Genomic DNA, 26,157 nt, shown 5'->3' with positions numbered 1-26,157 from the left:
GTGTCCTTCTAAAAAGAGCACTTCCTACATAGCTTTTCAACTCCTCAAGTTTTTGCTCTGCAAGCTACTTTTTGAGAGCACAAATGTGGTGCAGACCGTCTGTGCTCATCCAGAGGGGTTTCTGTTGCTTGCAAGTGGAAGGGGAAAAGAGAATGTTACCCTGAGCCTGTTTCTTCTTCTGAGTTGTGGGATACAGATACATTTGGTGGTATGAATAAGTAGGTGAGGATGTGACAATAAGGAAGTGTATTCTTCTGGCCTGGATGAGGGAGTCACCCTGTTTTGTTTAAAACAAAGAGTGAGAGCATATTACTCTCTTGCAGATCACACATAGAAAATGAAAGCGTGATTTCTAGCATTTTTTTTGTTCTTTTAATGTCTGATTTTTTTTTTTCAAGAGTGATTACTTGGATTCTTCCTGGATTAAAATAATTACTAATTCTAAAAACGCTTTGTCTAAATATTTTTGCCCGTTGAGTTTTCCCTTCCAGTAGCCTTTCTTTCTCCTATTTCAATTTTCATTTTGATTTGGATCATAATATGCTGTCTAATGTGAGTTGTTCTTCTAGATTCTGAAGGAAGATGATGGAGGAGTATTCACCAGGAATGCAGAGCACACTGGAGCCGGTCGGTCTGTCAGAGGAGGCCTCTTACCAGTCATCAGGTAGCAAGAAGTCGGGTGAAACAGCTGGAATGAAGGACTCCTCAAACATCAGTTGCACTGGAGATGATGCTGCTGTTCTGGGAGCAGAGCCGAGGTTGTTGTCCTCAGACCAGGATTCAGCAGCTGCTGACAGGAGTGGTGGTGGAGGCCTGACAGAAGGGGAGCAGCAGCAGTGTGCTAATTTTGACCAGAGTGGAGGGCAAGACTGTGGTGCCAGTACCTGCTCTGAAAGAAGGGTGGAAGGCTCCATGGAAACAGGGTGCTTATCTAGTGAAGAATTTGGACGAGATCCAAAAACTAATCAGACAGAACAATCATTAATAGAACTACTGCAGGAGCTAAGGGAGGAATCGGACTTTGTGAGAAAATCTAGTGATGAAATCTATTCGGAAAGCCCTTATGACACAGACTGCACAAAGAAGCTTATTTCCACAATACAACAGACTTCTTCACAGGAGGATTTGCTGAAGGAAATAGAATCTGAACTCTTATCTGCGGAGTTTTCCAAAGAATGCAAATGCCCAAATGGTGTGAGGAAGGGTGAACATGCCTTGGCTGTGTTTGATAAATGCGTGCAAGATAAATACCTGCAGCAGGAGCAAACTATAAAAAAGTGAGTGTTTCAGTGTTCTCATCAGAAATATTGAGGTATACACCGAACAATTTCAGTTGTGTGAATGTGGCATTTTGTTAGGAAACGGCTAGTGTTTTGTGAGCTGTTCAAAGTACAGTTAATGACTTTTAAGAATTTTCTTTAAATGAGGAATTATTTTTACCTATTGTGTATGTACTTGTAAGGAAAAATATGTGCTTAAGATCAAACTTTTACTCCTGCTTACAGAACTGGAAATGAGTGTAATGTTCTTCAAAAGAGACATTCTTGTAGCATAGTAGGGGGGGGACATCAAAGGGATTGAAAAACAGGCAGAGACTCCCAAAAAGTAGAGACAGTGTTCTCTTGTACCTTCCCAGTTAACCTTTGGCATAGAATGTGAGCGAGGAAAGTCCAGCTCACAGGAAGGCTTGGATATGTGTGGTTAGAGGTGGTCATTAACTGTTGGGGAGGAGTGGGAATCCGAACTGTTGGGTGTGTAGATGATTCTAACTCCAGAAGATGGTAAGTGAACAAGTTAGTTAGGTTTTATGTGTTTGTTTACACTAAACTCAAAGGCAGGCCGGAATTTTTCACAGCAGTGGATCAACTACTTACAGACAAATTTCTGTGCAGAGATATCTATTTATTGCATACGTACAGGTTTTTTTTTAATGTAAATCTATCTTCAGTTTCTCTTTCTTTGCCAGCTGTTATCCCTGGAGTAGTGGCTTTTAGGGACTCACTTCAAGGTGCAGAGCTGCTGTAGAGCATTTTATATATTTGGTTCAGAGGGCATTCTGAGTGGTTGGTTTTTGTCCCTTCATTTACGATCAGCAGAACTTCATTTAACCTTGTTTTGGAAATAGCCCAGCTGTCTTTTATGATCAGAAGTAGTACATAAGTGAGCAATAGTTGTGTGAATCCCAGTCTACTTTTAGGATCTGTAATCTGGGAATAGTCATTACTTCTGAACTTCTTTTTTTAATCTAAGCTTTCTTTCACTGCTGCTGGTTTTGAAGTCTTTGTAATATTAAGGCCTTGTTTGTTTAAAGATATTTCCTGGAAGGGAAGCTAAAGATGAAAGTATGTATCTAAAGGGATGTTTAAATATCTTGTTTGGGGAAATGTACGCCTCTCACAAATTCATGCAATTAATTTGCTTTTGAAAGGTGCTTTTGAAAATATCCACTATTTACCTGCGTCTTTAAGCACTTAAATTCATTTGAGACTTCTTATTCAGCAATTCTGACAGTACTACTTCTGAGTTTTGTGTATGACTGCCTTATGTTGCAGTGCTAGAAGCTCAAGCTAAGCATGTTACTGTTGAGCTGTTAGCTTAAACTCAGGCTTCAAACAGCTGCAAGGAAACAAATCATAGCTAAAAAAATAAACACTCTAGGAGCATGGACACTGTCGTTGTATAGAACTTAGAATATCAGGGTTCCATTTCTTACCAGCTTCTGAACTTTGAGGGTCATTCTGAACAGTTCATGCCAGCTCACAAAGGAATACAGTACGTGTGTTTTCAGACCTTTGACTGGGGGGAGCTGTGTGGTTGGAAATTGGTGTCTGTGAGTACCTTAAAATATTAACCTTTACACAGCTTGCTGCTGATTCTGTTAGCTGCATGGAGGCATCAAATGTCTCGCTTCATCATGGACATTAGCAGCCCCAAAATGCTGGAAGCAATCAGTTTTCTCACAAGGTGCTGGTTTAAGTTTCAGCTTTTAGTCTTACTTTAGTCTTTTCATTTTGTAAGGGTTTGGTGGATTTAATTAATGTTTCTGTTACATTTCCAAATCAGGAAGAAAAAGCACGCATCTTAAAATTAAAACAAACAACAGAAGCAGCATTTTTTTATTTCTTTTTTTTCTTTACAGACTGATTAAAGAAAATAAAAAACATCAAGAACTGATTTTGGAAATCTGCTCGGAAAAGGACAACTTGAAAGACGAATTGAAAAAACGGACAGAAACAGAAAAGCAGCACCTTAACATTATTAAACAGGTACAGATAACAAAAGAGAAGTGGCAGATTGTATCTTACTTGTATATGGTGCCAGCATTTAATAGGATGTACTTGGTAGCACAGGGAGGAAGGTGGGAATGCCCATACTCAGGCATCCTGAATGTTTTACGAGGGTAAAGCCATTCTTCTACCCACTGAGTATTTACTGGCTAAAAATGTGTTGCATCTTTAGTTGAATGATATGAGTTCAGAAACTCAGTTCACATGTTCAGTATCGGGAAGTCTTTTGGAGTCAAGAGAGTTCCAGTTCTATGAGTTGCCTTGTTAAGTAAGTTATGCATACCTTGGCTTTCTGCTAAAGTCAGTGTATGTTTGCTAAAGGCATCTTGTGCATTTTGGCAGAATGGCAAATTCAATCCCCTATCCTAATAAAGTGATTTATTTCTTGCATGTAAATGTAAGGGGATCTTATGCAAGTGTTTTATCATGCCTGATTTCTCTATGGTAATCTTAGCTACTGCATCTGCTAATAGAAGTGAATGAGTGTATTTTTTGTAGTAAATGCTAATAATATGTGGAATATCTATGAAGATTAGAGCATATTAACTATGATCTTACACATTATTTTGGTATTAACAGTTAATACATACAGATATTTGGTGAGTGAGTGGTTCAGAACCATGACAGGCCAAAGAAGAACATGAGTTTTGCATTGGTGTGGCTGGCTTCAGTGCAGAAAGTATCAAAAATATTGCATCAGGTGTCACTGCTTTATGAATTTATGAAGGAGTTAAACTTTTATTGGAGTCAAATAAGTAAGATGTGTGACACTACTTGCTTGGAGGTGATGTCACAAAACAATGATTTGGAGTGTGATACTTTTATATTGTAGCTGAATAGTGACTGGAGCTGTGTGATACATTGGAGTAAGACACACTTGAGGTTTTTCTTATTTATGAATTGTTTTTAATGTGATAATTTCTGACTTAAGTGTTTTCTGGTAGCTTTCAAGTGAATGAAAGTTTGTCCGTACTCACAACTGCAAGCAAAATGTGTACACTTGTAGATGTGAAATGTTTTCTTGTGCTAGGGAATGATCCACTTGCAGAGAGTGTGATCGCATTCATTGTGTGGTAACAAATATTGTAGTTTGTTCTTGTCTTTTGTCATAGCTTGGAAATGCACAAAAATGCAGTACTAGTCCTGACATCTCTACTTTTTTACACCCCTTTCCCCTACAATAAAATAAAAAAGGGCAGACTTCAGTGAATTGGTTCTCCCTGGAACAAGAGAGTAATCATTAAGGAACAATTAGAACAACCTTTGGACAGCATTGCAGTTTGTGTAGCCACCACTTACCCTTGTGCCAGTGCTATGCTGCTTCCTGTTGTACTGCACTTGAATGGCTGTGCAGTGGATGTGCTTTGGGAGGTGTTCCAGTTGGCTGTCAGTAATTATTCTTCAGCTGGATCAGGACTCTGATCTAGTTTGCTGGGTGGCTAAAAATACATGCCAGCACAATGACTAAGTGCCACCTTTGTATTTGCTGAGTTATTTTTCAATGAATTAATTGCTGGTTCAGTTTGGATGCTTGACGTCTCTGCTGGCACAGGGTTATGGCACAGGGATATCAACCAAAGAATGGAAGACAAAGTAACTTCGTACAGCAGCCATCTCTACTACATTTGCTGTCAATCTTATTTTTTCTGTAGTAAATCACTGTGCCTCGTTTTACTTTGTTTGGTGCTCTTGTCTCACATAAGATGAAAATATACAACTTTTATGCTTGTACTTCAGTACAAAGCTAGATGTTAGTATGGTGACTTGCAGCTTAAAGCACTGGTGAGGATCTGTTGTAGCATATAATTTTCTGTGAAATGTTCCTGCCTGTACAAAACATGATCAAAGTCTTATTTTCCCTATAATTATATCATACTATTGTCTTTTAGCTAGAAGCAAGAATAGAAGAGCTTAATAAAGAAGTGAAAGCTAATAAAGACAAACTTGTAGCTCAAGATGCAGCAGCCAAAAATGCTATTCAGCAGTTGCATAAAGAGATGGCCTTTCGAATGGAGCAGGTAATAACTTTTAATTACTGAACATCTCATGAATGACCTTGATCTTTGTAGGAAACTTGCAGCCTTGATTGTTAAATCAAGTCGTTCAGTAAAAAAATTTCCAAATAGGTACTACTACCATGCAGTTACATGTATATTTTTGATAACTATCACTAAATTTCTAAATGGCTGTTAACATTCTGGCGTGACTGATGCTTTCTTACAAATATACGTAGCTAGGTGTATGCAATTCAGCCCTTCAGGACATCTCGTTTTCCTTGCCCAAAAGCTGATCTCAGTTCAAGAGGTGGTAAAAGGTCCAAGTGGCTCTTTTTTACCACATAAGTTATCATGAAATGTTTTTCACCTTTGTGCTGAAAAAGCTCTTATTTTTTGTCTCGTGATTTACTGAGAGCTTGGAATTTTTCCCCTCTTAATATTATGCCATGTATTTATTGATTGTATGTTCTCTAAAGCTCAGTTCCTGATTATTTTTTTTTAAATATGAAGCAGAATTTATTAATGCTGGGGCAGAAGGGAATCCATCCGAAAAAAAAAGCCACTGAACTGTTGACATCTGACAAGAACACAGGACTGAAACTGTGTTTTTACAGAAGTTTTGTTTTTATTACTAAAACTTGTCAGATACACTACTTTTGAAATAACCAACTGAATTAGGAATTACTAAAATAGTGCTGATTTGCTTGAGGTGTTCAGCTCAAGTAAGCAGCAGTAAGCAGCAAGCAGCTGCTTAGATAGGTATTGACTGTTAGGAGTAATTCCAATTGAATTGGTTGAACTCTTGTCATGCTTAAGTGGGGATCTAATGTTAATCTTTGCAAAATTGGAGCTATTGAGCTACTTTGTTATGCTAGTCTATTGGATATTTTAGGTATTGCAGTAGTGGCTTACAAAAGGAAGATAGAATGAATCAACCTTATGTTTCATATTTAAATATTTTTCAAGGCAAATAAGAAATGTGAAGAAGCACGCCATGAGAAGGAAACAATGGTGATGAAATACGTCCGAGGGGAAAAGGAGTCACTTGACCTCCGAAAGGAAAAGGAGATACTTGAGAGAAGAGTGAGAGATGCAAACAAAGAAATTGAAAAGCACACTAATAAGATTAAACAGCTATCTCAGGAAAAAGGAAGATTGCACCAGCTCTTTGAAACTAAGGTGCTCCAAGTGTTGCTGTGTGACTTGAGTGAATGATTAAAAGTACTATCAAACAACCCTTACCAACACTAGTTTCCTATTATGTCTGGTAAAACAAACCTGTTTTCATTTGATTTTACTGTGAAAGCCACTTTCTGCTGTAGGAAAGGGAGGAAGTAACTGATTTCTTACTGTCATCGTTTTGCTTATTTGGATCTTTTTAAAGGCTGTAATGATATTAAATTATTGCAGTCTCTATTGAAGTTTTTCTGTCTGGGCTTTGTATTTTTCATACTACTAAAAATTGGTGATACAGCAGTAGGATTTTTCAGTCCTGATTCCAGAATATTGACATTCCACTTTTAGAAGCCAGTAAGATTCCCATCAGCCTCCTGAATTACCCAGATCTTTCTGTATTGCATTTCACAACTCTGTTTCATGTGGAAGTCTCTCACATTGATAAATCAGTAGAGTTCATGTTGATTTGGGTCCTTTTTGAGCAGTTTTACTGAGCACAACTGTTGAGCAAAGAAGGATCTGAAAATTGCAGTCTAATAAAAGCCATAAAAATACATTTCTGAAGCAAAAATTCATTTATTCTTTCTCACAAGTAGGAAATAAGGGCATGGCTTCAGGTTGTAAAACAATAAGTATGTTGATAATACCTCATAATTACACTGCAGCCTTACAGGAATTGTACTGCCCTCATGGTGCATCTGTAAACCTTTTTTTGGTAGGTGAACCTGTCACTTCAGAAACAGTTTGAAAGTTTGGCTTAATGGCAGATCTGTGGATAAGAGCTGTAATAGTGTGGACCAGTGATGTGCTTCTGTTCAGGTCTTAACTTGACACTGACTTACCATGATGATGGTTTGACCTGCAAACACATACAGAGCTCACACTGCTCTGCACCTCGATAGTTGTAATGTCATTCCATTTTCTATCTGTGGCCCTGTGTAATATATAACTTCACCACTTTGTGCCTGTTTCCTCATCCTGTTGCCAAAAAGAACAACAACAAAAAAACAGCTTAAGGAGATACTTATTTTGTGCTTTGTCTTTAAACTGAATTGTGGCATTAGCATGTATTAACAGCAGTGCAGCGTTACCTTACTACTTGAACTAGAACATTGATGTGTTGGGTTTTTTTGTGCATTAAGGTATCGTGAGCATATTTCGTTCTGTGCATGGCTTTACTAAGTCCAGACATTGTTAACAGTGCATTTTAGCCTTCAGCAGGAGTCTTGTTGTGGAAGCAATGGATGATTGAAATCCGTAAAATAAAATTGATGAATTTTTTTAGGATGCTGAAGTCACTCGACTCAACAAAGAAATTGAAAAATTGAAAGAGGAAATCAATTCTCATGTTATCAAAGTAAAATGGGCTCAGAACAAATTAAAAACAGAAATGGATTCTCACAAGGTTGGTGAAGTACTATCATGACATGAAACTGCAGTCAGAGCAGTGTAGTTACTAAAATCTGCTTTAGAATATTTTCTATTTGAACACCTGCAACAAGTTGGAGTAGTGCTCTTAAATTTATTGATATTGAAGTGGAAATGTTGGAATGTGTGAGGGGTTTGTGCAGTTCAATCTGATCTTTTTTTTTTCCAAAAGATCATTTTTTAATTTGGATTTTGTATGATAGGTTTACATCTTTTTGCTTTATTAGTTATGTGATAGATTTAATGTGTTTGTTATCAGAAAATGTGTGCAGGCCATTTTTGCGTGCTTTCAGTGCTGGAACAGATAAAATTAAAGTAATACCTGAGTGAAAGCAAGGGGGATATGTGTGTGTTGGTGAGCCAGGGGGAGCTGGACTTTGTTTTGATTCATTTCAAACTGAAGTAGATAACTTTTATTATGAAAAATGCTTTTTCTAAATTAAGATAGATAAGTAGGCTTAACCTTTTTCATTCCTGTTTCCATAGGAATCCAAAGAGCGCCTAAAAGATGCAACAACAAAGTTGACTCAAGCAAAAGAAGAAGCAGATCAGATAAGGAAAAATTGTCAAGAAATGATAAAAACCTATCAAGTAGGTACTTTTCCTTAGGAGGTGAAATTACTGTTTGTAAAAATGTTTGAAAAAATGTTTGTTTGTTTTTTTTCCTTCCATCTCTGCCTTAAGCGGTAGCAAGAAAGAACGATTCCATGTGAGCTGCAATGCTGGGGTGACCAATCACTGATTTATTTATCAACTTTCCAAGTAAAGCAAAGGGAAAAAGTTTGTCATGTTTGGCATCCAGTCTATGTAGGCCTTCCTTCATATGTTCAGAACTGTTAGATACCTACCAATGAAAGCATGTTCAGTGATGTGGAAAGCTGTCTCTGCTCATAAAGCAGGAAAGGGGAATGTAAAACCATGAAACTGTCCTTGTATCTTCTATCCTTTTAGGAATCAGAAGAAATAAAATCAAATGAATTGGATGCAAAATTCAAAGTAACTAAAGGAGAACTAGAGAAACAAGTGCAGGAGAAATCTGACCACTTGGAGGTAAATACGTGATTTGTGGAGACAAATGTTGGAGAAAGCACAGTTGTTAACGTGGTAGTTAAGAAAGCTGTGAGTTTCTAAGATTCTTGTCAGGCATCCTCTTTTTGGTCTAGTACTCTATTCCAGGTGTCTGTCTTCAGCCCCTGTTTCTGGAGGATGTTTTTTAGTTATTGCCCCAGATGAACTTTCTAAAGACAAAGCTATAGAAAAAGTATGGTACAATGAGAATAAGTGTTCTTTCATTTATGAACAATAATTTTGCTATAATTTGGAGCACAAATTCGAAGGCAGGATTGTCTCTCTGAGTATTTTGCTAAGTTATGAGTCAGGGATATCTTCTTTTCTCTGTAGCAGCCTGCTGTCCCAGAAGCTAAATTCTCTAATGATTTAGTACCTGATCACATGTGCATGTGTCAGCTAAATGAGTTACACAAGTGTCTCTTTGCTGTCAACATTTGCCAGGAGTTGTTGAGGTGTTGATTTTGTACAGCTGAAACTAAAATGTGAAATCCTATTTTTGTTCTCAGTTCTTCCTAAGAATAAGGAAACCTTTAGGGTACCTGTTCTTTCTTAAACCCTCTGAGCTTTTGTGTTGACCTGCATTGAGCTAGATTTTCTTTGACATCCCAGGAAATGTCATTTTCAGTTTAGATTTCTTAAGGAACATCTCACTCTTTTTTTAAAAGGTGCCTCATGCAAAAATAAAAGAACTGGAAGACTTGAAGAGAACATTTAAAGAAGGCATGGATGAGCTTCGAACTCTGAGAACAAAGGTAGTGTGTGGGATCATAGGGCAGCGAGAGGCAAAGTGTTGGCTTTTGAAACAAGATATGTTCGATTTGTTAATTGTATTTTTAGTTCTTTGAATAAATGTGATTAGATACTGACTGGCATGAAACCAGAAGTACATAACTGTGACTGTGTGGCTTTTTTTGTGGCTACTGGTCCACAGTAACTTTTGTTTTATGGTAGGCACCTCATTAGACTGAGAAGATAAGAGAAATATTTAGTTGAGATCTCCTGAAGCTAGTCTATGAGTTGTCTTGCTGGTCCCTCAAACTAGAGATAAGTGGGGCCTTAGAAAGAGAGGGTTTGGATTTGTAACTGGGAAGTTCTGTCTTTGAATCTTAGTGCATTAGTCTTGTAAGTTTGAGCTTCTGAACAAGACTAATGTTAGTCTCACTTGTTTAATTTGATATTTTTTGCATCAAATTTTGTGTATTTTTCTATCTGTATTTTATATTAAAAAAAAAAAAAGGTATTATTGTTCTGATCTGCCTAGAATCTTGAAAAGTAGTGTGTTTTGTACAAAAATCCAGACATCCGATCATAATAATTCAGCTTCAAAGCTTGGGAAAATAAAGTTTGTTTTTTTCTGTTTAGGTAAAGTGTCTAGAGGATGAGCGTTTAAGAACAGAAGATGAATTATCCAAGTATAAAGAAATCATTAATAGACAGAAAACTGAAATTCAGAGTTTACTGGACAGAGTTAAAACTGTAGATCGTCTGCAGGATCAACATCAGAGGTACAGATATGCACTTTTAGGAATGATGTGACTGATTTTTTAGGAAATGGGAAGTTACTTATTGAAATGATGATGTGTTTTAAAACATCCATAATGTGGAATATCATCTTAAATGTTTTGTTTAATGTACATCAATATTGCTAGAAATAGAACATCTGTAGTCTCTTTAGGAGACAGGTGAGTTTAGACTCATCCAATGGAAGCCTTTTGTTTCACTATACTGTATAGAAAGTTCTGTCATGTAGGAGCCTGCTTAGTGCTTGCTTTTTTGGAAGACTGGGGAAAGTAAGAACTAAAGTGGAAAGATCCATTGCTTCAAAAATGGGATGGGTGAATTAAAGTATTTAATAACAGCTTCATATCTAGCAGATACTTTGCAGACAGTAAGGAACATTTGTGTTTAGGGTGGGTTAGTATTAGTTGTGTTGTGTAGAAGGTTGCTCACTTAAAAGTATAAGGAACCAAGAGTTCGTGGACAGTTGAGTTTCTGTGCATCTGTGTTTTCTGTATGACTTGTATTAACTAGAATGCGGAAATGCTTTCTGCTTCATTGATTCTCAGTAAATAAAATAGCTGTTGGATAAACAGAACCACTCACATGTCCCTCCAGTGCTTCTAAGGAGTTCTTATTTGTCATTGAAAAGTCCTTCAGCAATATGTTCTCCTCAGGCTTTAGAGAATGAAGCATTTTCCATTTGCTCTGTGCTGGTCAGCTGTACTAGCACTCTCATCAGCCTTCCTTTCTAAGGTAAAATGCATTCCATTAGAGACAACTGAACCTTACACTTCAATCAGTAACAGTTTTTTTTTTTTCTCTTGGAATCCTGCAGAAAGAATCATAATAAGCTTGGTGACCAGTGAGAAAACTGCAAATGTTTTTTTCCAGTTATCTTTTCTCAGTAATTGAGATGTCCTTGTAAATGACTCTATTTTTCTATTATGCTTGGATCAAAAGTTTGTTTTTAAATATCCTGTGTTTGCAGTGCTCATTACTGCTATATCATTTTTATATAGTCTTTTATTTCTCTCTTAAAATGACCTAAGTGTGTTTTTATTACTCTCTAGAATGTTTAATAAAGTTGTGGAATCTCAACAAGAGATTGAAAACTTCAGTCAGTAAATGCCTGTTATTTCTGAAAAGAAATCCTGGAATCTGGAACTTTGTTTTTCTTACTGTTGCTTAGAACAAATAAACTTAACTACCTGTCATCTTCTTGGAAGGAGCTTTGTCTTAATTCGTGTAAAATCTCATCTCTTTTTTCCTGATGAGAAAAGATTGTAAGAGCAGGTTTCCTTCTTTTAGAGAAAACTGAGAGGAGACTTGTGTGAAAAGATATCATAAAGTGGATGTTCAGCTATTTTTTGTGCATTGGAAGAAGTATTAAAATATTTGGAGTTTTGCAGGAAAGATTATTTCAGGTTGCATGCTGGGATCCACTTTGAGCTGGATGCTGTTTACCTGCAGTGTTTCAGGATCTCCTTTACTGGAGAATTTTAAGAGTCCCTAAGACCATCCTGAGATATGTAAACGTTTAATTTTCTCTTTCAACCCTGACTGTTAGGTGTAGAAATGTCTCTCATCATAATGAAAGAATGTATTTTGAAAAGCACAACGTGAGCATATTGGATTTGCAGGCCTTTCTCTTACCTGCAGTACTGCTTCTGAGAATTTTGTTTAGACATCCAGTACAGTGCACAGTGAACAGAGAGTTTGCCTTCCTTGAGGATGCCACTGGCTACAGCCCTAACATAAGATACAGTTTTCTGTGTTACTTCATCATTGCATCATGTCATGAAACAGAATCTGTGAACTCTTTTGGTATTTAAAAGCACTCAGTGATATGCTAGGGTCATTAATTGTTTTTTTTTTTTCCCTTATTTGGTCTCAAATGCTTTTATTTCAGTAAGGTTTCATATCTGATGACTTCAAGCTCAGTTTTCCCTAATATAATGCAATTTTTTTGACAGAGATGAACAAGATATCAGTGCTTTAAAGGAAGAAGTAGATGGTCTCAATTCTCTTATTGCTGATCTCCAGAAGGACATTGAAGGTAGTCGGAAAAGAGAATCTGAGCTATTGATATTCACTGAAAAATTAACCAGTAAGAATGCACAGCTTCAGTCTGAAAACAATTCCTTACAGAGCCAATTGGATAAGCTTTCTTACAGCGAAAGAGAGCTGCAGAATCAGCTGGAATGTATTCAGCAGGCTAAAGATGATTTGGTGAGTATAGCATGCAGCTTGTTTTCTGCACTACTGAGAGGTCTGGAGGACATGAATTCCATCTTTCCTTTCCCAAACTCAAGTTCTTGAGTTTGCCAACCTGGAGAGGAAAGAAATCCCAAAGTACACTGGGCTTAAATGAGGTGAGGGTGTTACTGTGTTGCTCATTTTGTCTTGGAGGGCAGAGTTCTCTGTGCAGCTGTCATTGGAACAATCAAAAGCTTGTAATTCATGTGTGAAATTTATTACTGCAAACTGTTTTTTTGGTCATCTTTGAAAAATATAAGTTGAACATCATTTTTAATGAATAAGTTAATGTGACTGCACTGTACAGCTCTACATAGCTCTGTGCTGCATTGTATAGATGTTACAGAGTTTAGGAATCTCTTACTGCAGATTGCACTGTTGTGTGTTCATCTGCAGAGCTAGTGTCTAGTAAATTTTAAATGCAAGAGATTATCAGGTAAAAACTGCTATTTTTTTTTTTTTTTTTGCTTATGACCTATAATTTCAGGCCACCAAGTTGCAGAAGGAGGAGGATCAACGAAAGCTAGAGGTTGAGATGCTACAAGCTCAGCTAGCTTCAGAGCAGAAGGAACTGACAGCACTGAAGACCCATGTGGATGAACTGAAAGATGAACTGACTACACAGAAGCGCAAGCATGCAGCAAACCTGAAAGACCTCACAAAACAGCTTCAGCTAGGTTGAAACTATTTTCAGATACAATGAGCCAGCCTAGTCTGTAAGCCCCTTCACAGGGTCTTGTAGAGATTAGAGTCATGTCAGTATTTGTACTGAGTGCACTCCTTTAAGATCTTCCTGTCCCTAAAGAGAATGAGACTGAGTGAGCAAGTTAGATTTGGGGGAAAGTGCAGTTGGAGTAAACAGCCCGTAGTGTCAATTGTCAGTCTTATTAGTTAAAACTAATAACTTTGGCTTATTTGTAATGGGCTTATGCATAAAATGAAAGTTTATCTCAAGAGAGTTTGCTCTTTGTTACCCTGTGTGTCACTAGCTGAATGTCACTGTGGGGTGCATAAGGATTCTCATCGCTGTATGAGCATATTCAAAAGTTGCTAGAAGTTTTCTTCTCCTGGCTGTATCAGGAGTTACTGCTGAGGGGTAATGTGCAGTGTATTAAACAGAGCACTTCAGTTTATAAAGATGGATTAGAAAGACCAGGGTTGTTTTTTTTCCAATAAACAGAAATAATTACTTGGTAGTTCATGAGCTCTGAATGCAGATAGTTTTGAATACATTCAAATCTGTTTGAAAGGGAAAAACCTCCTACTGGTGTTTTGCAAGGGAAGTTATTTGTCTCTTTTTTTGTATGAATATGAACAGCTGTGCACTTTCCCTTTTCATCCCTTTTGAATGAGTGGTGCTTCTGGCACAAGTACTGCTTTCAGCTCCCAGTAGTGATAGTCATGAGATCCTAAAACAGAGCTGCCATTCTGTCATTCAGCGGTTATAAAAGAGATAAAATCAAATCTAAGTCGTCTTGGTCTGAATTAATTTTCTGTGACATTCCCCTTTGTCTACAAACTGCTGTGGTGTATTAGGGATCTTAGTGGATGTTGCATTCAGGTACTTCATGTCTAGGGGAAAGGAGAGAAGGAGGGTAGTTGTTTTCAGGTGGTGGTTCTCCCATGCCCCCACGTAGCTTTTAGTTGCTACCTTTAAGTAGTCAAGCCATGTTAAATTATTGCAGGTTACAAAGGATTAGAGTGTTTGTTGTATCACACTGTGATTCTTGATTTTTAATCTCCTGTTGGTAACCATAATTTTATTATACTTTTAGCACGGAGGAAATTGGATCAGATTGAAAATGGTAATTATGACAAAGAAGTCAGCAGCATGGGGAGCCGTTCCAGTTCATCAGGTAATATGACATAACAGGGCTGCCACAGCAATCCCTTCGTCTTAATAAGGTTGCCATGGTATGCTGCCATGAGCTTTTGTTCTTTCTGTGGTTTGTGCATATGCAATGTGTGGGCAGTTTAACACTAGAGCTGACAAAATAGCTTTCAAACACCAAAATGCATGTGGCTGAATGCAGTTAAGGGTTCTTAATTCAAGACTGAAGCTTGATGTTTATATGTTTTGCATCTTCTTAAACACCTGACTTTGCTTTTATGTTTGGAGGAAGTTTAGAGCTCTCCAATTTGTAGAGGACCCTCTTAAGTGCAGCCAAGGACAAAACAAAAATTAGCAGCAGCTTTCAGCAGTGTTTAACTGCCCTGTTGACAGTTGCAACTGTGTAAATGATAAAATCAATTAGCACATTTAGAAGCATCAGCGTATTTGTGTAAAATTCATTACTTTCTATCCAGTTAGCTGTAAAACAATTATCTTTAATGCTGAAAACAACATCTGTTTTCTTCCTCAATAGATTAGGGTTTTAAGTTGAGTTAAGTCTGCCAAATTATTGTGTGATCTTGCTGTAGAAGAGAGAGATACTTAGAAAGTTGAACAGAAAGCAAAAAATATTTCTCTAAGTAATCAGTGCTGCGGACTATTTGTAATGTAGGTCTCTGGTCATTCTGTACACAGTTCTCATGGTTGTAATTTTAGTGGACTCTAGAACAAATCTGTTTAACATCAGTTCAGTCTTGCGTGAAGTAATATTAATGAATATGAAGGTACTTCTGCAAAAGTATTACCAAAGTAAGCTCAGTTACACTAATGGGATTGTGCCTATACCAGGGGACTACACTGCTGTTTCAGCTTGCGTTTAAATGGTATAAATACTACTTATATAAAAACCTGCTCACATATAAGGGAAACCAACATTCTGAAGAAAACAGGCTATTGAAATATAATGAATGCATTGCACTGGTGAAGTTCTATTTTATCTAGGTTAGAAATGAAAAGAGCTTCTAAAATTGGAATGTGTTGGCAGGGTCCCTTAATGCACGCAGCGGCAATGAGGATCGGTCTCCAGAGAATACTGGATCTTCAGTGGCTGTGGATAGCTTCCCAGAGGTGGACAAGTCTGTCTTGGTCGAAAGAATTCTAAGGCTACAGAAAGCACATGCTCGAAAAAATGAGAAGATGGAGTTTATGGAGGATCACATTAAACACCTAGTGGAGGAAATCAGGAAAAAACAAAGTATGTTCTGAGTTTGGTTCATAAGTTTTCCCTATTGAGTATGCATAAATGGTTGAATATGTGAGACACTTTTTTTCTTTAGGAGTTCTTAGTGTAGTTTTGGTATTGTCAACTTCTGTTGAAATGATGTGGGAAGTTATGATTTGAACGAACAGTGATGCTTCAATGGCTGTTCCAACAAATGAGTCCAACAAAAGGTTGCTCCCTGGTTATCTTGTACTTTGTGCTCTTATGGATTAATGTCGCATAGCTCTCAGTAGCAACTGAGAACTGACAGTAGTGCTGCAAATCCTTCTCCAGAAACTTGAGTCAGGCAGAAAATAAAGCATGTGGTTGGAGTTGTTGCTAGAGAAGTTGGTTTAAACAACTCTTTCATGCATGAGATCTCTGAGCAGTTTTGTGTACAGGTCATTGTTGTACCGTCCTTCCTCTAGCTCTCAAGGCTTACTTGATTTGAATTTCAGCAAGTGTTGCTACACTAATGTAATATATCTTTCCTGTGTGCTGAGGGAGATGGTTTCTGTGGGATAATAAAATCATCTTAAAATTGAAGACTCTTGTCATGTTTCATGAGACAAGTTCAGGTTGCACAGTACTCATCTTTCAGGATGAGTGGTGTTTTCTAACAGGTCATTCTATCTTTCAGCAAAGAAAAGTAGGTGGGGCATCTTTTAGTCCTTTTTGGCTGCAGTAGCAATATTATTTTCTCAAAGTACTTCTAAGTACGTATAACTTGCGCACTGTAGTGACATGACCATCCATTGTTGCCTGTATCACCTGCATACCACAGGTGATAGATTTTCTGCTGCCATAGAAGTTGCAGGAGTTGAACTTTACTGCCTTTTCAGTAATACAGTACTGCTTGAAAATTACTGTATGTCAGGATACTGAAGTTAGTTTGGTGTCTGCCTTTACTCTACCTTCTAATGCTATGATGTCTTTTTTACTTTTTGCCCAGAATTATTCAGAGTTACATTTTGCGGGAAGAAGCTGGCGCACTGTCCTCAGAGGCCTCTGACTTCAACAAAGTACACTTGAGTAGGCGGGGAGGAATTATGGCATCTCTGTATACGTCTCATCCTGCAGATAGTGGTCTCACGTTAGAACTTTCCTTAGAGATAAACAGAAAGCTGCAAGCTGTGTTAGAAGATACATTACTGAAAAATATTACACTAAAAGTGAGTGTCTGTCTCTTTTGTTTTGTGAATTCTTGTGGTTCTGAAGTAATATCCGTGAAGAGATGTGTGCTATTGAAGGAGGAGGCTTTTTGGATGTCAGATCGGTGTGAATTGTGACACTGATAGCACTGGGTTAATCAAAGAGTGCTGTAACTTGAACTACTACCTCCCTGTGACCCCTGTCACACACTGCACTGGTGGGCTGGTTCTCAGCAGTAAATGTTGGCTGTGTGTGCATTCTGTGGAGAAGGGGTTTTGCATGTTCTCCCCAGCTGTGTGGAGCTTGTGGCGTGGGCTCCTCCTGCCAGGCTGTGTGCCAGTCACTGCATACCACCCTGAGCTGCTGGGTCAGCACGTCTGCTGTGAAGGGATGGGAGGCTGAAAAGAGTTGTGTAGGCTGCCAGGTGAACTGCCATGTTCTGTAGAAGCTGGAGATCTCTTTCAGTAATTGTAATTCTTGAACACTGTACTTCTTAGAGGCAGCCTGTAGAATCTTAGTAACCATAACGAAGACTTGCTCAGAGGTTTGCATCTTTAATTGAAATGCGTTTGGTTTTCTCTACCTTTCTAACCATTTGCATTTGTTCTGAGTACTTGTAAGTATCAATCTGCTGACATAATTATTTTAACTTGTTAGTGGATGTGCTGATATTACTTGTTTTCTCTCTGTAAGTTAACCTACTCTTTTTTTCCCCAAAGGAAAACCTTCAAACCCTAGGAACAGAAATAGAACGGCTTATTAAACACAAGCATGAACTGGAACAGAAAATCAAGCAGACATAACTAAAGCTTCTGTGGAATAAATGGCATGAAGATACAGAAAAGGCAGGTGCTACAGACCACTATTTTTTAATGTTTTTCCTGAACTTTGATTGCCTGCCAGCACAAGCAGTATTTTGTGTACACAGCCTTTAGTCATGCGGGCTGTCCTTACTTTGAGAGATCTGCAGGCATCTGTGTAGTTCTGTCTACTCAATACCAGCCTGAGGTGTTGCTGAGTTTTACTAACACTATGTTGATCTGAAACTTTCATTTGGAATCACATACAGGTACTTTGCAGTGCATACTATGTTTCGAGTGAGTTGCAGTGAGACTTCTGTTTCTGCGCTGTGTAATTAATCAGTCTCTTAACGATGGAGCTTGAAAAAATAAATCAATTATGTTTTAAATGCTGTTGAACATATCCAATGTTGCTGAGCTTTAAGGGCTTTCAGATATTATTTCTTTTCTTGCATATTAGTTCTGATGTTTAGGTTGATTAAGCGTTTTTGACAAATGCATGGAAAAATGCTTTGTCACAAAATTGTTTTTTTGAGTGATGATCATGGTATTGTTTATTTTCTGTATTGGATTAACATTCAGCTAATTGATTTCTTTATTGAAAAGAAGTGAAACAACAGTAAAATTAAGGGTTTAAGAGACTTTCTGGTGCAGTTGTTGAGTATGTGTAACATAAACGTCAATTCAACAAACCCAGTAACCCCTGATCTTTAGATATATAGATCTAAAGAAATCTGATCTCAGATAATTGTTAAAAGTTCTCCAGCATTCTGTGTATTTAACAGCATTTTAAAAGAGTTCAGCTGCCCACTGTTACATTGTGATTGCATCTGTTTTCAGACGAAGAAAAAAAGCTTTTTTTCAAATAGAAGCTTACTGAGTTTTCTCATTACACATGGATAGACCAGCCAGTGAAAGTGATAGTAAGAAGTGGAATATATAACTTGTGGGATTTCTGTCTGTTGATTGGACTGTAGAAATGGCATAGAAATGATGTGACTCCTTAATTTTACTGTTGTGAAGAATTAGGTGGTCAGTGTGGCATGAACTGAGAATGGTTGGTTTGTGTTTGAGATGGTGATCATAGAAGAGGAACAAGGTGGCAAAGTTCTAGTTTCACAACAACATACTCACATTTTAATTCCAGGATAAGTAATCTACAGAATCTGAAGTGTCTATTCCAGCAGTAGATGCATTGTTGGTGCATTTATTGCCTTTTGACCAAAACTTATTGACCAGTTCACACTGTAAATACATATTTTGTTTTTTTCTTAATTACTTGAACTTCCTGTTATGGAAAAAAGGTTGTGTACACTTACATGCTACAGCATTCAAATGCTCTAGCTATTTGAATTAGGGCACTTTGGAGGGGGGGAAATCTGTCTTACTCTACGTACAGTTTACATCATATACAAAACAAGGGCTTGAATCCTGCAGCATACAGGGAGGGGAGCTTATGAAAGCATCTCATGTGCCACTGAGTCACTTGAGTGTTGTTGTAATGAACCACATTGAGCAGAAGGGTCATGTTTAGTGTGAGTAGATGGTACAGGATAGTGAGACTTCCTGTTTATTTCAAGGATAGGCATTTCTGAAAGTGCTTGCAGGTTCAAGACCCACTTTGTGCTCCAGAGAGCTTCAAGGGTCTTTGGATAGCAGGTCCCTTCACTGTCAGTGGGTTTTGTTTAGAAATGAGGGAGTGGAAACCAATGATTTAGATTCTCATGAGCTTTGGAAAAACTGTGACCCTTTAATCTGGGAGGGTTTTTATGCATACATATATATTTTTTTAAACTCCTGAGAGCAATGGTTGTGCAAAATGTTAGGGAATTTTTACCAGCACAGTCATGGGACTACCTCTGCTTTACCGTTGCTTAAGTGATGTGGAGAGGAAAATTCCTGGCTCTGCTGGAACAGACTTGTCACCAACATCTGGGAAGCTGACATCTAATCCTGAGCAAACAGGCAGTTGGTCTCGGCTGAACTAGACCTTCTGCTGAAGGAAAGGATCTTGAAAGATCAACCTGCATGTCAAGACATAGCTTAGCTCTCGTATGTTTGCATTTTTGTGCTCTAATGTACCAGATCTCTGGATATTTTCAGGTGTTCAGCTGAATGACTCCAGTATTTTAGATATCATGTTAATAGTGTAATCATTTAATGTATGTTCAGATGTAAAATGTGAATGAAGGAGAGGTATGGTGCAGATGGAACAAGTGCAATGACATTGTGGAAATTTTTATTTCTTTTTGGCATGGTTGTTTCTCCTTTTAAGTTATTTGAGAAGCCTAGCTAGTTGTCCTTCTAAATGCCGCTTTCTTTCTGTAGCACTAGTAACTTTCCAGAGTTTTTTCCCTTGGTGTGGAGACACAAAGCAGCCTAAATTTCATTCCACGTACTGTGTTGCGTACGGTATTCACATGGACCAAAGTCATCTTCTAGAAGCTTTATTTTAAACATACCTGTTAGAGATGGAAATTTCATCAACTTCACACATTGCCAAATGATTCTGTATACAGTAGGTCCAGAATATGATGAATACATGATGGAGTCAGCCAGCAACTTTGCTAAATGATGTTGCTCATTCCTGAGAGCTGGTAGTGTGTTAATTCACATAGATGTTGCCAGGCCTTTTATTTTGGTGGGGTAAATTATCAGCAGTGTAATATTGTTCAGTGCACATCACAAGAACATGTCTGAAAAGGTGTGTTTCTGTGGGATGGTTCACACAGGTGAACAGCAGTGGGTGCAAGGCTTGTTTCATTTCATTTCACTTGCACTTTTTTGGATGCTATTTATATCATGAGCCAGAGATAGAAAACTGCCCTCGGAATAAATTAATTTTGCCGGTGAACCAATAAGCTAATTTTGAAGACAGCCTGGAGCAGTTAGCTTACATATCTGTCACTGAAATTCAGTGTCCATTAGATGTGTGATTGCCACAGGCTTCATCTGAAAGTTCCAAGCTGGTGGCTTTTTGTATCCTACTGGTTGAAACAGCTGTTTCCTAAATACTCAGGGTGCTCCTTTAATTGAAACATCACACATCCAGATGTTCTTAGAGGCCCTACAGGAAGGCTGCTGATGCTTTTCTACCCTCTGTAAAATCCCACACTGTTGTCTAAAGCTGTATCCTATATACTGGACAACACCATTTTGTGCTGTAGAAATCATTTCAATCTCCAGAATGCAATGGAGATCAATTTCTTCCTCAAATAAGCTCTTATCATCTTCACTTGTTGCTGGCAACACCCCATGCTAACTCCAGCTACTGAAACAAAAATTTACACTTTTGAAATAGTTTTCATTACAAGATTTTAGTTCTTAGCTAAAAATTAAACAGTAGCAATTTCTGCTTCCACTGAATTGAGTGTAAGATGAGCCTGTATGCTGCAGGGAACCTGCAGGAATCCAGGGAGCGGTTCAGAGCTCAAAGCCTGACACATCCTATAGGAATGTATGGACTTGGATCCTTCTTGCTAAGCAACTGTGATGGGAAATGCCAACGGTAGGTGGCACTAGAAATCAGATTTACCGTGTCTCCACAGCCACCTGGAACCTGTTAGAGGGCAGACAGCTGAGCTGCAGAGGAGGGAGTTGGGTGGCATTTAAAGCTTTTCTAAGATGGATGGCGTTTCTTTCCCATTTTCATATTCTAACTGAAACTATGTTAAATCTTCCAATATGTATACGTATGTTGTCTGAGTATACAGAGTGTCTATTGATTAAATTTTGTAGATACTTGCTTCTGTATAAAGTTTTTGAAAATATCACTATATATTCTGTATATACTGTACTTTGAAATAATAAACATACAAACGCGTGAGAGTTGACTTTGAATCTGTGGTTTGTGCCATTGCCTGTGTGCTGCTGCCCACCTCTGGGCTGTGCAGGTACCTGCTGGACTTCTCTATTGCACTGCCTGAACAAGAGGTGGCAGTGCCTCGTTGCTGTGTATCTCAGGTACTGCCAGCCAGTCCAACGGTGAAACCAGGAGAAGTAGAGCTGTACATCCCTCACACACCATATTTCATCTCTGGGAAGCTGAACTGAGACTTTTCCATCCTGAAGGCAGATGATAGTCATGCTGTAGCTATACTGCTTGAATTACCAATTCCAGTAACTGGTCTTAGTGCTAGAGTCCACTTTTTTCCTTGTGTAATGCAAATTTGACAGTGCCATAATGTTAGCATTCAAGGACAACTCCCTTTGTAACAGCTCTACATCTGAGGTGCCATGTTTGCTGCTCTGTATTATTCAGTTACACAGAAGGAACATGTATTTTAGTCATCTTATTACTGTTTTTAAAAAATGCTTTGACTAGGGGCTGTTCATTGTGGCCATGCTTATATGAAGATATAAGTCCAGGAATCAGATTCGTATAGTCTGTCCTGCCTTTACAGACTGGTTGCATGAAGATTGGGAAAAAAGAAGACCAAGAAGGGGATAGTTTACAGAGTTTATTCTAATACTTCGTGTGGAATGTTAAGTGAAAGGAGAGGAGGTCTTTTCAGTTGAAATTTAATGGCAAATTATCACTAGCTTCTCAGGAGTAGGCTAAGGGTTCCCTTATAATTTCTGGTTGCTGTTATTTGTATTGCCCTTTGCTGGAATTATTTTGTGGTTTTCTGTCTCATTTTCCAGCTTTTTTCATTGGGAGCAGTTCTAGCTGACAGATAGGACCAAAACTCAGTATTTATTTGTGCTCCCAAATACGTAGCAGTGCTATTTGGAAACAGCCTGAAGCAAAATCACCTCCTATACAAGTCTTGGGCTTGTTGGTATTTGTAAGTTTGTTGGCAAACTATCTTCTCACTCCTATTTCAGACCAGCACAACTATATTTGCAGAAGGGTTCCCATGGCACAGCCACCTTCAGTACTGAAGCTCTCAAGGATGACAATCTGATACTGGAGCTATTGGCTAATAAACCCACAACCCAGTGCTAGCAATCTGCTTCTCTAGCCAACTGTGAAAGAGAAAATCAACACTTCTCTTTTTTTCTCCCTGCCTTATTTTAAGGTGTTTTTTTTTTTTTTAATAGGCATGGTTGGGGTTTTGTTGTGGATTTTTTTAGGCTATTATGCATTAAACCACAGTGGATCTGTGCCAGATTTTGCAAGATGCATGTGTAAAGTAACTCCCATCAGAGTGAGCACCGATGAACAAGTTCTCAACTGCTGTGTATAAATTTGCCATTGGATATGTTTATGGCTGTTCTGCTCTGGTGAATGCTCTGTGGTCAGGAAAACTCCAACCTTCAGGTGTTGTAGGGCTGCACACTGAGTGCAGCCACCCATTGATCTCAGGGCTGCTGTAATGCCTCAAGTGAAGCATTGCTCTGGCTGACGGGCTGAACTAATACTGGTCTGAATGCCTGTGGGCTACCTAAGAAGTTTCTATTTAAAAAATAATCCTCTGGGTGTGGATTGAGGAAAAGCAGCACATGAAAGCCTGAAAAGTGTGTGAGCTCTAACAAAATGCTGGTGTTTTGACACAAGGTAGGTGACAGCCTTGAAGGCACAGCCTTTCCCTTTGGGTTCACTGGTACTTCCTTCAGTACTGCCCTGGGCTGTCTAACAGCAGGCATTCAGGTACAGGTGCTGCCTTTGAAGATGGAGATGGCTTGAAGCAAGGTGTGAATTTAGGGCAATGTTTTTCAAGCTGAGATCTGTAAGAGGTAGCTGCATCTGATTTCAGAGTGGCTTCATGCCTGGCTGCTGATGGTTCTCGCATCACTGCTGGAAGGAGCAGCCTACGCAGTGGCAGCAGTGTTTGTGAAGCTGTACTGTAAAAGCAGCTGGTTAAAAATACTCTCAAAGAAAATTAAGTCTGAAGTTGCTTTAACTCCAGTCAGTGTCTGGCACACAGGAGAAATCGAGATGTGAAAATCTCTCACATCAGTGCTGTGTGTGGAAGCAGTATATGGCAAAGCTATGGGTGAAGAAGAGCAAGCTTAGTACTGTCCAGCCCAAACCTGCTCTGTGGGCCTGCAAATCCCCTGGAAACTTCAGCAAGTCAGAGGTGAAAGCACTGACTTTGTGCTCTTGAGTTGTAGCCTACCAGTGCTGTAAGTGACTTGAACTAATTGGCTGGTCTGGTTTTACTGTAGTCGTTAGATTATCAGAGAAATATTGATTAGATGGACTCTGGAAAATGCTTACAAGAGGACAGGACTCCACTGCTTTGGGGACAGAGACAGGATAGTCCCAGGGCTCATGCAGAAACAATGAGGATATTATCTGCAGCGCTCTACCTGTTGAAGTGTTTCCTACCTGCTGCAGGTCACTGCTCAGTGTTCGGTGGTAAATTGAGAAGTGAACATCCTTGTGCTATATGCAGTGTTTTTGGTCACTCATACAGCCCTGGTCCTCATGCTGCAGGGACAGGAGCTCATGAACAAGGCAGGACAGCTGGCAGCAAATCCGCTGCATGGCTCCAGGTAACACTCACCTTGCAGCCCCACTTTTCCCCTGGCTCTTTCCCAGGTATTACTGGGTGCTCATACTCAGCTGGAGCTCAACAGGTGTTCTCCATCAAGGACAGGCAGAGGGAAGCCTCTGCTTCGTAGACCAAGCTGGTGAAATAAGCAGCAACTGATCTGAATGTCCATGGCTCTGGGGATGCTCTGAAGTCCCTGTGGTCTTCCTGAAGTCACGCAGCTCAGACCTTGCAATCCTGACACCAAATGCATTGAGGCAGGCTGCTGGCTGTGAATGGCTACTGCAATGGCACTTCAGAAAAGCAGGTACACCTCTGCACCAGAACCTGACAAAGCTTTTGCTCCTAGGGCAGGTGTAGCCCTTGGAAATGAGATGATGGATTTGGTGATAATCCTGTAGCATGAGGCTGCCAGTTTACTTTTTGTTTTGTTACTTGAATTATATCAAAAAACTTCCCTCTTCTGGACTTTCCTTGCAGTCTTCCAAGACTACTTGTTGACAGTGAAAGACTATTCAATTATTTCAGACTGTTTTGACCTTACTCAGATTGGTGGCAGAGCCAATACTGTGCTGGCAGTGGTCACCTTGTATTGCCAAACAAAGTGTATCTCACTAAAAAAAAAACTTTGGGCAACTGCAAGCTGTACTGAGGCATGCTGGCAAGCAAGCTCACTTCCACAGTACTGAAGGAAAGTGTGATTAATTTTTCCTTGACTTTGACAGCAGCTAAAACAATAGAACCATCCTCAAAGGTTGAGGCATGCATGCCAGCACAGTTTCTCCAGAGGACAATTAAAAAAAAAAAGAGGGAGTTTTGTTTAATTGTGTACCAAAGCGCACACTGGAAAAAACCCACAAACAACCCTCCCACTGGGAAGCAGCAAGCTGAGCACCAAGCACCGGGGGAAGTTTCTGGAAGGGAAGGCTGGGGCTGGCGGGCGAGGAAGTGAGGTGCTTCCACCGGCTCTGAGTCACCTGAGCCACAGGCTTCCAGCTACAGGGCATCAGAAGGGCTTCTCCAGAGCAAAACCATGCCCAGGCCGCAAAGATATGGCCTTGTAGGCTTCCTTGGGAAGTGCAAAATTCCGTCTTGCACTTTCTGTGGGGCCTGCCTGTGAGAGGAGTCGGGCCAGGCCGTGACATATGGAAGCTTGGTCTCAATGAAGACTGTTTCTGAATGCCTCATACTTCCAAACAAAATTCCTCCCTTTAGCTTAGTTTTGTGCCCTTAAAATGTTTCAGGGGGCAGCAAGTTTGTGGTTTCTGCAAAACTGGCTGGTCAGACGTGCTGGAGCACTGGCCAGAAATTGTGCGAGCTGCCCCCAAACCGGGCTTTGTATCTGTGCTGGGTGAGGAGAAGCTGCTCATCTTGGATAAGCACAGAAAGGCTTAACAGTAAAGCACAGGGCAGAGCGAGGGGTTGGGGTGAAGCTTGCTGGAGAAAGCCCTGTTTTTCCCCATCTCTTGGCCTATTTTTCACAAAGGCAGTCCCAGCACAACGGCAGGGGCCTTGCCTGCCCACGCCTGGCATGCAGCCGGCAGCACCATCTGAGCCACTGAACCCCGGGCATCCCAAACATCCACGACTACGTGGATATATATGTGAAAAAGAAACAGAAGGGTCTGACTGCTTTTGGCAGTGTGGCACAGGGTTTGTGATGAGTTTAAAGCAGGAAAAAACACTGGGGTGTGTGCATGTTTTGGTTTTGTTTTAGCTTTGCAAAAGGCACTATTGATAATCAAAGAAAATTGACAACTCCATACTGCCAAAATATAAGTGTCCAAGTTGACTGTCAGCTCTTACAAGAAAGGCTGGGTTATGTTACAGTAGCACTGGGGATGGAACGCTGGAGGATTTGGATGTGAATCCCACAAGAGCCCATGGTAGTGCTGTGGGAGGCTGGAAGCAGAACTGCCAAAGCAAGGACCGGACTTTGCTGAATTGCTGAGGGAACA

The 26,157-nt window shown here is 39.3% G+C and overlaps 1 protein-coding gene across 2 annotated transcripts in view; it reads left to right on the top strand.

The window, feature by feature from the left end:
* Positions 1-21,587, top strand: part of CCDC186 (coiled-coil domain containing 186) — a 31,815-nt gene extending 10,228 nt beyond the window's left edge. Inside the window, exons 2-16 of one of the 2 annotated variants that reach the window (XR_004160556.1) lie at positions 570-1,277; positions 3,140-3,266; positions 5,177-5,305; positions 6,251-6,463; positions 7,746-7,865; positions 8,375-8,479; positions 8,840-8,938; positions 9,625-9,711; positions 10,322-10,464; positions 12,433-12,688; positions 13,203-13,392; positions 14,491-14,571; positions 15,592-15,801; positions 16,760-16,979; positions 17,679-21,587. Coding sequence is in view for 1 of the 2 variants with exons in the window: in XM_019617859.2 (XP_019473404.1) it covers positions 583-1,277; positions 3,140-3,266; positions 5,177-5,305; positions 6,251-6,463; positions 7,746-7,865; positions 8,375-8,479; positions 8,840-8,938; positions 9,625-9,711; positions 10,322-10,464; positions 12,433-12,688; positions 13,203-13,392; positions 14,491-14,571; positions 15,592-15,805; positions 16,760-16,979; positions 17,679-17,762 (2,763 nt within the window). In the remaining variant the exon portion in view is untranslated. Of the gene's footprint in view, positions 1-569; positions 1,278-3,139; positions 3,267-5,176; positions 5,306-6,250; positions 6,464-7,745; positions 7,866-8,374; positions 8,480-8,839; positions 8,939-9,624; positions 9,712-10,321; positions 10,465-12,432; positions 12,689-13,202; positions 13,393-14,490; positions 14,572-15,591; positions 15,806-16,759; positions 16,980-17,678 lie in introns of both variants that reach the window. The other variant, XM_019617859.2, reaches the window with a different exon arrangement.
* Positions 21,588-26,157: the final 4,570 nt, after the last annotated feature.

This window comes from Meleagris gallopavo, chromosome 8, assembly GCF_000146605.3.
Source record: "Meleagris gallopavo isolate NT-WF06-2002-E0010 breed Aviagen turkey brand Nicholas breeding stock chromosome 8, Turkey_5.1, whole genome shotgun sequence".
NCBI classification, from domain to species: domain Eukaryota; kingdom Metazoa; phylum Chordata; class Aves; order Galliformes; family Phasianidae; genus Meleagris; species Meleagris gallopavo.
The sequence above is the reverse complement of the archived record's forward strand: the minus strand, read 5'-3'. Positions and strand labels throughout refer to the sequence as shown.